Source organism: Podarcis tiliguerta, assembly GCF_965153285.1.
Source record: "Podarcis tiliguerta genome assembly, chromosome: 5".
In the NCBI taxonomy this organism is placed as follows: domain Eukaryota; kingdom Metazoa; phylum Chordata; class Lepidosauria; order Squamata; family Lacertidae; genus Podarcis; species Podarcis tiliguerta.
Window position 1 is genome coordinate 86926726 of NC_139538.1, and position 13056 is coordinate 86939781.

Sequence of the window (13056 nt, forward strand, 5' to 3'; positions counted from 1 at the left end):
CACGTAACCTGAAGCGGACACAGCATGAGGTAAGACTGTAGTTGAAAAATAAAATAATCTGACTTATGAAACCAGTACCAGCAAATTAGCTTCAGTGAGACTTGCACAGAGTTCTTTAAGATACTAACTTAAAAAAAGATTTAAAGGTGATTTAACACACTTACAATTAGGAACTTCCAGTTACCTTGTTGTATTTTTGCCGCTTCACAGAATCTAGTTTTCTACTAATATCTTTATTAGTGGCAGCTTGTGGAGTAAATTGCTCAATAATTGTAGCGATTTGTTTCAAGGATGTTGTACATGACCTGAAAACACAAATCTAATAATCATCTATTGAGCACCACTGAGTAGCTTCAAAAACTGAATACGGATAAAAGCATATTCAACGCAAACACTGCTGTGTTAGCAGCAGCAGGAGGAGGAGACGCTTGGTCAATGAAATCTCACTAGAAATTATTTAGATTTATTTCAATTCTTGCTTTACATTCAGTATTTTAGAGAAAATTGAACATTGATCAGTGGTGCCTGCAAATCCCTGCATTTGTCCATGTGGCTTGATTTCAAACTACACATGTAATGGAGAGCACTTCAGCTGACATCAGGTGACTGACAGGTAGGCAGGCCTACCCACCTATCAAAACCGCTTGGGGGGTTGGAGAGGAAGTAAAAATCTGGCACTTCACCTGAAAAAGATTCCCCACTCCTGCTTTAGGGCATTAGCATGAAGGAGGAAGAGTAATTCAGGTGAAACAGAACTGCCAACCTTCCATATCCCAAGGCTCAAATCCTTTTCACACAAGAGAAAGCTGCTACAAATGCAATATTAAGCCCACCAAAATTCATGCCAAAGTATGCACTGACTTCAATGCAACACAACTGCAGTCTAAAATTTTAGCAGCTGGCTGGTAACCATGCAAGCAATTATGAAGAAAGCAAAACATTTCTTCCCTTTCTGTGAAGCTGTGATGTTTTGGCGATGCTTTGTAATTCCACTAAAGGGGCACTGTTCAGGTTTTCTTCTGCCAGCTCTGGTGTACAAGCTATTTCATAACCAGCCTGTAGAAGCTCCACTGGCTTACCTAAAATAAATGATCAGTGGATTTCACCCAAATATTTCTCTGAGCTAGCTAACCAGAATGGCTGGGTTCTGAGTATTTGCGTAAGTAAACCTGTTGACATTTAGTGGACTGAAATATATTTTGGAGTATGTTGGCAGATAACTAGGACAGGGCTTTTCGTTTACTTGATGAAATTTGTCCTAAGGCTTTTACAAATGTGCCTTCAATAGGGTGGAATTCAATGTAATGTTGAGTGGGCTATGCACACAGGGAACAAGGTCCACTCGTGCAACAGGACTTTCCTCCAACCCTCCAGAGCAGATTTAAGGGGTGTGGGAGCACAGCACAAAGAGAGGGAGAAGACTTCAGTTTGTGCATGCAAGGCAGCTGAATCCTGTCCACAATTTCTACTCCCCATGATGTGTATACCCTTCACCTTGAAGTAAAAAGAAGTAACTCAACTTACCTCAAGTCATCCTGTACAGACTGGTATTCTTTTTCTGCATCAGCAATTTGCACCGCCTTGTTTGCTTCATTTATTGCATTGTCTACCTGCTGAAGAACTCCTTGTTCCAATACATCCTGGTCATACACATCAACTTCCAGGTCTCTGAGTTCATCTGCCTGAGCACCACGTGCCACAGACTGGATTTGCTGCCTGTCGATGAGCAGCAGCGGTCCCTTTCTCAGTGCTCCAGAAGACGTGCCTGCTACTGCAGGCAGCTTGCTTTCCAAGGCAAGAGCTTCCAGGTGGTCTCCCATGTGACCTTCACTAGGAGGCAAGGTACCTCTTTGCTCAGCTTCCATTAGTCCTGTATTACCTGAATCACTCCCAATAGAAACATGATTCCCTCCTTCAGGCTGATGTTTTTCGGCAGGCATCTTCTGCTCATAAAAGAATTACAGGTTTAAGTACTGAAGCTTTTTGACTAGAAGCAGACAGCCAATAAAAGTTCACCTTCAAGCAGGATCTCAAATTGGTCCCATTTTCTTGGAGTGGATGGGTTAAGTCAAGGGGCTAGACAATACACCTTTCTTAAGCACCTTCAAGTATTTAATTTCAGCCCCCAAATCTCACCAAGAGCCGCTGTAGTATTGTAGAACCTGACATTCAAACCCCTCACACGAATCTCATTGGCTAAATCACCCATTCCCAAGCCTTGGTTCCCAGGGAGCAAAACCTCTCATGCAGGTTCACCAAGAGGATGGCAGATGATAAGATTTCAACAGACTTTTAATATATACGTATAGTTTTAGTTCTATGAATGATTAATCCTTTTCAAATGATTTCTCCTCCCATGCTTTCTTCTGCTGTTCTTATTTTTATCTCTGAGTCTCTATTGGGGTAAAAAGGTTGGGAATAAACAAATATATAATAACAATTCCCTTGGCACAATAAAACTACCAAGACCTGCCTTCCTTGGCAGTTATACAGCCCTCTGATATAACACAAGAGCTGTGGGCAATTCTATATAGCAAACACGAAAATAACTTTTGGTGCAGCAGGACAATAATAAAAAATCTGCTGCAAATGGAAACTCCACCCCCCACCCCAATTTAAACCCTGAATTTGCAGTCCCATGGGGAACAGTGGGAAGAGGTTGGGTGGCCATCTGTCATGAATGCTTCAGCTGAGGATCCTGATGACTCTCAAGATTGCTTCCAACTGTATGATTTTCCAACCCTGCTGATCTGCCCCTTGGCTAAGGGGTGCCCTCCTGCAAAGCCCTGGGCGGGGGAACAGGGAGAGGAGGGGGGAGAGGACGAAGAACGGGAGAGGAGGGGTGACAGCAGGCCTGGGCTATGTATCCACACATCACCCAGGACTGGTTTGAGGGCCAGGTGGTGCTTGCCTGCGCCTGACTCCCTCCTCTGCCAGCGCCTGGAGGAACAAGCTGCATCAACACAGGGCCAGGCCTGACAGAGCTTGTCGCTCCCTCTGCTTTCCAACATTGCCATGTATGTGATGTTGGGCTGCTGTTGAAAAGCCTACATCACCCAGCCTTAGGTGAGAAGAGGCATGAAGTGGGAGAGGAGAGGGATGGGGGAGGAGGAAGTGCAGAAGGGAAGCCCTGTATCAGGAAGTTGTGTTGTTGTTTTTAGTACTTTAGTATGTTCTGATATATGCTGTGAGCAGTACTAATATATGCTGTGAGCAGGGCCAGTTTTAGGTTTGATGCGGCCCTAAGCCACTGAAGGTAATGGGGCCCGTTATATGTCCAGCTGTCCTTTGTCAACAACAAACTCGCTGTTTTTTGTGTTGAATATATGTTATATGGTAATTGATGGACCTCATAGGTATCTAAAGCCATTTGCCACCGTTGCTGTATGTAGGGTTTTTTTTTTTATCTTATATTTTGGAAATGTACATCCAGGATTCCCCCCCCCCTTAAATTTTTTGTAGGCCCCCCAAGGGAGTGTGGCCCTTAGCTATAGGTTGTTTAAAGTAAAGGTAAAGGGACCCCTGACCATTAGGTCCAGTCGCAGAAGACTCTGGGGTTGCGGCGCTCATCTCACTTTATTGGCCGAGGGAGCCAGCGTACAGCTTCCGGGTCATGTGGCCAGCATGACTAAGCCGCTTCTGGCGAACCAGAGCAGCGCACGGAAACACCGTTTACCTTCACCGCCGGAGCGGTACCTATTTATCTACTTGCACTTTGACGTGCTTTCGAACTGCTAGGTGGGCAGGAGCAGGGACCGAGCAACGGGAGCTCACCCCGTCATGGGGATTCGAACTGCCAACCTTCTGATCAGCAAGCCCTAGGCTCTGTGGTTTAACCCACAGCGCCACCCGTGTCCCTTATACCTTGTTTAATTTATACGTAAATCTGGCACTGGTGGCGAACCGACCAAAGTGGCTGGGATGTAAACAATAAAATTGTTATTATTAACATTAATATTATTAGGGAAAGGGGGAGGAGAGAGGGCAAGTGGGGTTAAGGAGAAGGGTTGGGGAAGAAGAGAAGGGAGGGATAGAGGTAGAGAAGGGGAAGAGAAAGGAGATGAGCAGCTGTTTTTTGTGCTGAATATATGCCTGTATATTGAGCAAACCAGTGATATTTTAGGGAGCAGGCTAGCAGGCGGGACCCATGACTTACACCATAGGAGCCCACACAACACAACACACTGTTGCTGTATGTAGGTTTTATTTTATTTGTTTTTTAATCTTATATATTGGAAATGTACATCCAGTTGTTTTTTTCCCCCTTTAATTTTTTGGGAGGCGCCCCCAAGAGAGTGGGGCCCTAAGCTGCAGCTTGTTTATCTTATAGGTAAATCCGGCACTGGTGGCTAGTGGCTGGGGTGTAAACAATAAAATTATTATTAACATTAATGTTATTAGGGGGAGGGGGAGGGGAAAGGGCAAGTGGGGTTAAGGAGAAGGGTGGGGGAAGGGGAGAAGGGAGGGATAGAGGTAGAGGAGGGGAAGAGAAAGGAGATGGGGGGATGAGCAGCGGTGGAGGGGGCCGGTTTGGGGACTCTTCCAAGCGCGTTTCCCCGCCTGCACCCGCCCCCCGAGCCGTGGGCCCAATTTCTTCCCAACCGCCCCCGCCTCAGGCGCTCTGGCGACGAGGGCCTTCCCTCAGCGCCTACGAGCTCGGCCGCCATCCCATCCCATCCCACCCCACCCGGAAGCCGCGCCAGGCCCACCGAGCCCCACTCCCCCACCCCGGGGATGCAGAGGCCCTGGGAAGGCGCCCTCCTCCTCCTCACCTGCCCCCTCACGGAACAACCGCGCGGGCCTGGCGAGCGCCGCTCCAAAGGTTGTCAAAGAGCACGGGCGGCGGAGGGGTTTGCGCACGCGCGCGCGGCCTGACGTACGGACGGAGGGAGGGCGGGGCGGGAATGTGCACCTCCCTGGCTCCGCCCCTGCTTCCGGTTCGACTGCGGGGGAGGGGCGGGATGTCAGCTGGGCCGGGCGGCGTCTCCTCCGGTGGCGGCGCTTCTTGGTTGTGGCTATTGTGGCGGGGGCTTTTTGCTGTGGAACTCCCTGCAGGCCCCATCGCTGTGCAATTTTTGGGAGGCCTTAACTAGTTTTCTTTGATTTTTTTATAAAAAAATTATATATATATATATATATATATATATTTGCTTTCGTAGATTTCGTAGATTTCGTAGACACCCGAGGACACCAAAACCTGCATATATATATATATATATATATATATATAAAATATATATAGAATCATAGAATCATAGAGTTGGAAGAGACCACAAGGGCCATCGAGTCCAACCCCCTGCCAAGCAGGAATAGTATATATATTATACTATATATAATGTAGTATATAATATAATTATATATATAAATATATATATAATGCATTTTGTGTCATAGTTCTGGTTTGGTTTTGGTTTTGTTTTTTGTGAACCACCCTATGATCTTTGGGTGATTGGCGGTCTACAGATATTACCCAGGTGCTTGGAAAGCTGCGGTGACTTCTAACCCGCTTGAAATATACAGTTGGTACCTCGGGTTAAGTACTTAATTCGTTCCGGAGGACTGTACTTAACCTGAAACTGTTCTTAACCTGAAGCACCACTTTAGCTAATGGGGCCTCCTGCTGCTGCCGCGCCGCTGGAGCACGTTTTCTGTTCTCATCCTGAAGCAAAGTTCGTAACCTGAAGCACTATTTCTGGGTTAGCGGAGTCTGTAACCTGAAGCATATGTAACCTGAAGCATATGTAACCTGAGGTACCACTGTACTCAGAGTCGATTTCATGCTCTTTATTCAGCTCATAGTGGTGAGGAGGAATGGAAGTTCCTCCAGAATGTCTGCTTTATATACATTATTTACACAATGGGCCCCACGTGATTGGCTAATTCCGGGATTCTCCTGTAGGCCAATCAGGTTGTAGATTCACTTCCACCTGGAGCTGGATTGGGTGGCTCCTGTGGACCAATTGTAGTCCTGCATTGTTCTAGGACCAATCAGACTGCTGTATTTTGGATCCTATTCAACTCAGTACATAACACTGCTTTAGAGTTTTAACTAAAGTTGGGCTGTGTGTTTTTCTTCTTGATTCTATGGTTTTATCTTTCTTTTTTTTTAATAAGCCACTTTGAGTGTTGTTGTTTTAAAAAACAATACTTTTTAGGAAACTAATAAAATGTGTCAGCCTTTAAAGGTGCCACAAGACTAACATGGCAACAGCACTTTCTCTCTACATATAATCTAGTTGGCATCAGTGTTGGATTTTATTTATTTTATGAATGTGGTTAACTGTTTGAAGGTCGTCATGGAAAGATACCTGTCTTGATTTTAGTCAGCAGGAAGAGTTTTCTAAACACCACGTGAATCAGTACTGTTGTTTTTTCTTCTTCTGTTAGGCAAGGAAAATGATGTTCCTCTTATTTGCGTTGGGAGCCAGGAAATTAAGAGCCAAGTGTGTGAGCTCAGCTTGGAGTGTCTTTTATCTCTCGACAGCCAAGTTTCCCTTCCTGAATTCTTTAGTTTCATCTAGCAGCTGATAAATGTCACTCAGGTATACGGTTCCCAGCCTGCCTAGTTAGTATAATTTCACCTCATTAAAAAAAGGCAGCATGGACTGGAAAGAAGTTCCAGATGCTAACTTTTGTGATTGTGCAAGAACCGAGAAAAATCAAAGAAACATGAAGGTTGGGTATCTCTTCTGATAGGGTTGTATTGCCTTCAGCATTGACTTGCTGAATAGCATCATAGAGTTGGAAGAAAACTCTAACCCAGCCACCTTCTGATGCTGAAACAGCCTGCTGCTACACCATCCCTGATAGGTGCCTTTCCAGCCTCTGCTTATAAACCTCTTTCCACTGTTAAACAACTCATACTGGCAATACCTTATTCCTAACATGTAGTCTAAATCCCTTTTTTCTTGCCATTCCTACCCTCGAGACAGAAACACCACCTATGTCATGGTCCTTCTGCCTCCTCCTCATCATTTGCTAACATTTCTCCATCTTTTCCACTCTGCAAACCTACCGTTTCCTTGATGTTCCTCTTGTTCTCAACATCTCCCACAAATCTGAGCTCATTCTGCTTATCAGCTTCTGCGGCTCATTTTAGTTGTCCTTCAGTAGGACGGAGTGACAGAGAAGTACAGTGGTGCCCTGCAAGACGAATGCCTCGCAAGACGGAGGAAAACCCGCAAGACGAAAGGGTTTTCCGTCTGCAGAGGTGCTTCGCAAGACGAATTTCCCTATGGGCTTGCTTCGCAAGACGAAAAATGACGAAAAAAATTGAATTTTTTTTTTGCTCCAAAACCCCTTATTCTGAATCGCTAAGCTGCTAAAAGCATTTTAGCAGCAAAACCGCTAATCCCCCACCCCTAAAAAAGCCGTTTTTAGCCCTTAAAGTGCCAATAGCGCTAATAGCGCTACTCCATCAATGGGCTTGCTTCGCAAGACGAAAAAACCGCAAGACGAAAAGACCCATGGAACGGATTCTTTTCGTCTTGCGGGGCACCACTGTATCCCAGAACGCCGCAATATGGTGGAAGATCATGCATCCAGTTAGGCAGAGAGGGCTGCCCTGTTGCTTGTCAAACACCTTGCAACCTCCACCTCTGTGGAACATAGAACTATCTTATACAGAATCAGACCATTGGTCTGTTTCCATACTGGCAGCATCTTTCCCACTCCTTGAGCTTGAACCTACCGCTAGTGCAGAATTCAGCAGCTCAATGGCCACTGTTGAAATAATTGCACTGGCTGCCAGTTAGCTATTGTTAGTTCATAATTTCAGCATTCTAGCCTAAGGCCATGACAAACCTGTAGCAATAGTATTACTGAAATAATGCAGAACATGCATCTCTACTCAGAAGCTGACATCCATGAAGTAAGAGAGAGAAGATACCAGAGAGACCAACAAGCTTAAATCTAGATTGCTTTCAGATTAAGCCTCTGAATCACCAAAAACAATTGTTAGTGATTTTATCCAACTCCTTTTTTCTGATTGATTGATTTTTAGCTAGTTCATAAAGCAGGGCCAGCAACCTTTTCCAGCTGTGGGACGGTCCACCATCCCCCAGACTGTGTGGGAGGCCAGACTATGGGGGGGGGGGGGAATGAACGAATTCCTATGCCCCACAAATAACTCAGAGATGCATTTTAAATAAAAAAACACATTCTACTCATGTAAAAACAGGCTTATTCCCGGACCGTCCACAGGCCGGATTGAGAAGGCGATTGGGCCGCATCTGGCCCCCAGGCCTTAGGTTGCCTACCCCTGGCATAGAGGGCCACTTTGTGCATTAAAAAAGTAAAGGGACCCCTGACCATTAGGTCCAGTCGTGACCGGCTCTGGGGTTGCGGCGCTCATCTCACTTTATTGGCCAAGGGAGCTGGCGTACAGTCATGTGGCCAGCATGACTAAGCCGCTTCTGGCGAACCAAAGCAGCACACAGAAACACCGTTTTACCTTCCCGCTGGAGCGGTACCTATTTATCTACTTGCAATTTGTGCTTTCAAACTGCTAAGTTGGCAGGAGCTGGGACCAAACAATGGGAGCTCACCCCGTCGCGGGGATTCGAACCGCCGACCTTCTGACTGGCAAGTCCTAGGCTCTGTGGTTTAACCTGCAGCGCCACCCGCGTCCCTTACTTTGTGCATTATGAAGTTGTTATTGTCCCTCAAACCAAACCATTTGTGTGCCATTTGCACGAACAGAAAATGATCTCCTGGGGCAAGCTAACAGATAATGAGTGATGTCTTCCACCTGAGGTTGACCACAAATACATAGTCTGTCTGCATATGAGACCTTGTTGTAGCGGCCATCCGAGACTGCAGTGGGCATTACTTGGAAATGTAGCTCAATAAAGGCACTTCTGAAGGACACCAGCAAGAGTTTGCTAAGATAACTAGTACTAAAATGCTCTGTTCTCAGTGGATACCAGGGGGGAAATTTGGTGTTTCTAATTAGTTGCAGATCCCTTCTGGATTCTATCCAGAAGAGCCAGTCCCTTAGTTGATACTTAAAGGTAAAGGACCCCTGGCCGTTGTCCAGTCACAAACGACTCGCTTTACTGGCTGAGGGAGCTGACATTTGTCAGCAGTTTTTCTGGGTCATGTGGCCAGCATGACTAAGCTGCTTCTGGCGAAAGCAGAGCAGCACACGGAAACACTGTTTACCTTCCCGCTGGAGTGGTACCTATTTATCTACTTGCACCTTGACGTGCTTTTGAATTGCTAGATTGGCAGGAGCAGGCACCGAGCAACGGGAGCTCACCCCGTCATGGGGATTTGAACCGCCAAACGTAGACCACTGCGCCACCCGCGTCCCTTAAGTTGTTGATACTCAGTGCAGAGCTAAGTTCTGGAAAATAATAATAGTCCAATAGCTATTGGGATAAGTTCAATATGCTGGTACAAAGCCCTAAACAGCTGGGGACCAGGATACCTGGAAGTGTGTCTCGTTCCTTTTACAGCCAACAAATCACAGTGCTGTGCAGGAAAAGGCATTCTGCAGATACCATCTTAGAACGTCCATTCCATGCAGTGTCAAAATGGAGCATCTATTGTGGTGGCACCTACGCTTTAAAATGCCCTCCCATTACATTTCAGAGAGGCAAAATCTCTGTTGTCTTAAAACTCCCCACTTTTAGCAAGCATTCTAGTTGGACATGTTTTATCCCAGTTGGTCTCTGTACTTCATTTGAAATCATAAATAAAGCAACCGTACCCTTGACCTCGGACTGGACTCGGACCTCGCTGCACGGTTAACCCTTGGGACCAGCACAAAAGCTCTGGAAAAACCCAACAGTACTTTGTCCACATTGGACGGGTGGGGGAAATCGCCACAAATAAGAGCTGAAAAGAGGTAGGAGGACAAAGTGAATGAATGATAGCAGTTCCAGACTGAGATGCAACTGCAGAAGCAGAAGAAGTTTAACTACAGTGGTACCTCGGGTTAAGTACTTAATTCGTTCTGGAGGTCCGTTCTTAACCTGAAGCACCACTTTAGCTAATGGGGCCTCCTGATGCCGCCATGCCGCTGGAGCCCGTTTTCTGTTCTTATCCCGAAGCAAAGTTCTTAACCTGAAGCACTATTTCTGGGTTAGCGGAGTCTGTAACCTGAAGCGTATGTAACCCGGAGTACCACTGTATTCTGACATAGGCAATTGGTTTTGTATGATTTTATTGTATTGTGAAATCGCTTCATTGTGAGAGCTGCTCATTTATTTCTGCTCAGTGCTGATCTACACACAACGCTAAAATTCTGATGAAATTAGATGACATCATTGATTGGTCACTTTTATTTTTGGAAGGGGGGAGATTCTAGTGTGTGGCTTCATTGACAGAAGTGGGAGTTCTGGTCACAGCATTAATAAAACAGAGAAACCTTCTTGAGCCAGGAAGAGAAGCAACAAGTATGTCTCAGAGCTATGACAAAGTAATGAAGCTAATAAATCAAGGTAACAGAGAGACATTTAACTATACAGAAACAATTTGTTTGTTTGACAGGTGACGGTTGCTGCAGCTTCAGGTGCGGCTGGGAAATCAAACTCCTGTGCAAATTAGTTAAGGAATTGAAAGCATAAGGGTTGCTTCCGCAGTTGCATCTCAGTCTGGAACTGCTATCATTCATTCACTTTGTCCTCCTACCTCTTTTCAGCTCTTATTTGTGGCGATTTCCCCCACCCGTCCAATGTGGACAAAGTACTGTTGGGTTTTTCCAGAGCTTTTGTGCTGGTCCCAAGGGTTAACCATGCAGCGAGGTCCGAGTCCAGTCCGAGGTCAAGGGTACGGTATGGAGGCTGCCCGTCAAAGCTGAAGCTGGGTCCAAGGCAGGGTGAGGTCAGGAACTCTGGCAGAAGAGCAGGACAGGGTGCAGGCAGGAACAGGCTACCAACAATGTTGCTCCCGCAACCTGGGACTGGGCTGGCTGGCTTTTATCTGCCCCGAGGCATAGGGCGGTCTTGGTCCACAGGTGACTCACCTCTCCTGGCCTGGAGGCGAACACTCCTCCTGCAGGAACTTAGTTCCCTCCGCCTCTCTGCCCTGAGCCTCTGCAGCTCAGGAGAGGCTGGAGGGTTACCGGACCCAGAGGAAACCTCAGCTTCCCCTGACAGGGCTGAGAGTGGAGCACCTGCAGGCAATGGGTCCTCCATCACCTCAGGGGCCAGAGCAGACTCAGCTGGTGCCTGCACCTGAGGATCCAGCCAGGTGAGGACCTTTCAGGCTCAAGCCCCAGCCCCGGCTCAGCTGGTTCTGGAAGCGGGGATTCCTGTGCAGGCTGGGATTCCTCAGGTTCAGCCTCCAAGTCCGAATCCCAGGCCATCACAGCTTTTCATTAGGAAGACTTTCCTCTGGAGCTGGCAGGAGTGAGCCAGCAGTAAATCACCCAAGCAAATTGGAGTTAACTCTTTGTTAGCACAAAAAAGGGGACCTGCCCAGGTGTGTCGGGCCTAACTCATCAGGTCTTGCCCCCATGAAGCAGTTGTTGCGACTGAAGGTCCCCACGTCCCCACATGGCCTAAGTCCCGTCCTTTCCAAGGTTTTCTCCAAGCAATTGGAGACTGCACCTGCATGCCTGTCTTTGCTCCTCTCGCTTCATGCCAGTGTGGTGTCGAGAGCCAGTGTGGTGTAGTGGTTAAGAGCAGTAGACTCGTAATCTGGGGAACCAGGTTTGCTTCTCCGCTCCTCCACATGCAGCTGCTGGGTGACCTTGGGCCAGTCACACTTCTCTGAAGTCTCTCAGCCCCACTCACCTCACAGAGTGTTTGTTGTGGGGGGAGGAAGGGAAAGGAGAATGTCAGCCGCTTTGAGATAAAGTGATAAAGCGGGATATCAAATCCAAACTCTTCTCTTCTTCTCTCTTCTGGTTCTGGGATACCAGCAGGGTGGGGGAGCTTGTCGCAGCAGGAGTGGGAGACACCTGTGCCTCTTCACCAGCTGGACTAATCTCTGCTTCTTGACCTCCCTCTTCCCTCTCTCCTGTGACTGCTTCTGGTTCCATATTAAAAATCCCTATACAGATGAGAATCCCCCATTCACCACTACTAGCCAGTTGCTCCCTTTCTACCTCGGGACAATATGGTTGGATGAATGCAACGTGACCTTGAGCGTGTGCTCCTAATCTGATCACAGGACCAGCTGCGTAATAAAATTTACTGAGAGGAATGAAGCACAGTTTTCCATTGTGCATATTTGGTTTTGTTTTAGTCTCCCCTGTGTTCCAACCTATATCAGTTTGAAGACCGCATCTATTGAATTGACTACTAGTGAATGAATAGAAAAACAGGTGCTGAGGTTGAATTTTGCATGTGTGTGAGATACATTCAAATAAATGGTGACCTACAGTCTCTGAGGCTTTAGGTCTGCTGCTGCTTGAAGGACATGGGATGGCAGTGGCTTTGTGCTTGTGTTTTTTTTAAATTATGATTACAACTTTCTTAATATAAAACTAATATACGGTAAATAAGAGAAGCAAAGCAAAACAAAACAAAAATCTGCATACTACACATAAGTGGCCTATAATTTCCAGTTAGATGGACAGCAAATTATTATTTAAATGAACTCCTTCAACTCTTACTTCCTTGTGGTGTCCTGGTTCCCCACACCCTTGTGGCAATGCCCAACTGTCCAAGAATATAGGGAGCAGTGGGAGCTAGACGATTCTAAGCACCCTCCATCTCTGGTACAGCAAAAATTCTCAGGATTCCTTCTTGCCATCCCATCTCACAAAGTCTTTGTGACGAAGGGATCCAGGAAGCCTAACAGCAAGGACTAAAAGCCCTAGTCCATGGTAGGTAGCAATAATGTCAGTAAAGGTAAAGGTAAAGGACCCCTGACAGTTAAGTCCAGGCATGAATGATTCTGGGATTGCAGTGCTCATCTTGCTTTACTGGCCGAGGGAGCCGGCATTTGTTCACAGACAGTTTTTCCAGGTCCTGTGGCCAGCATGACTAAGCTGCTTCTGGCGAAAGCAGAGCAGCGCACAGAAACACTGTTTACCTTCCCGCCGGAGCGGTACCTATTTATCTACTTGCACTTTGACGTGCTTTCGAACTGCTAGGTTGGCAG

The 13056-nt window shown here is 46.6% G+C and overlaps 1 protein-coding gene across 1 annotated transcript in view; it reads right to left on the reverse strand.

Annotated features, from left to right (window-relative positions):
* ERCC6 (ERCC excision repair 6, chromatin remodeling factor) overlaps nt 1-4871 on the reverse strand; it is a 48610-nt gene extending 43739 nt beyond the window's left edge. The window contains exons 1-3 of the mRNA XM_083440300.1: nt 4773-4871; nt 1525-1943; nt 185-305 (exon numbers count right to left, since the gene is read on the reverse strand). Coding sequence (XP_083296426.1) covers nt 185-305; nt 1525-1940 — 537 coding nt within the window. The 5' untranslated portion in view covers nt 1941-1943; nt 4773-4871. The remainder of the gene's footprint in view (nt 1-184; nt 306-1524; nt 1944-4772) is intronic.
* Nucleotides 4872-13056: the final 8185 nt, after the last annotated feature.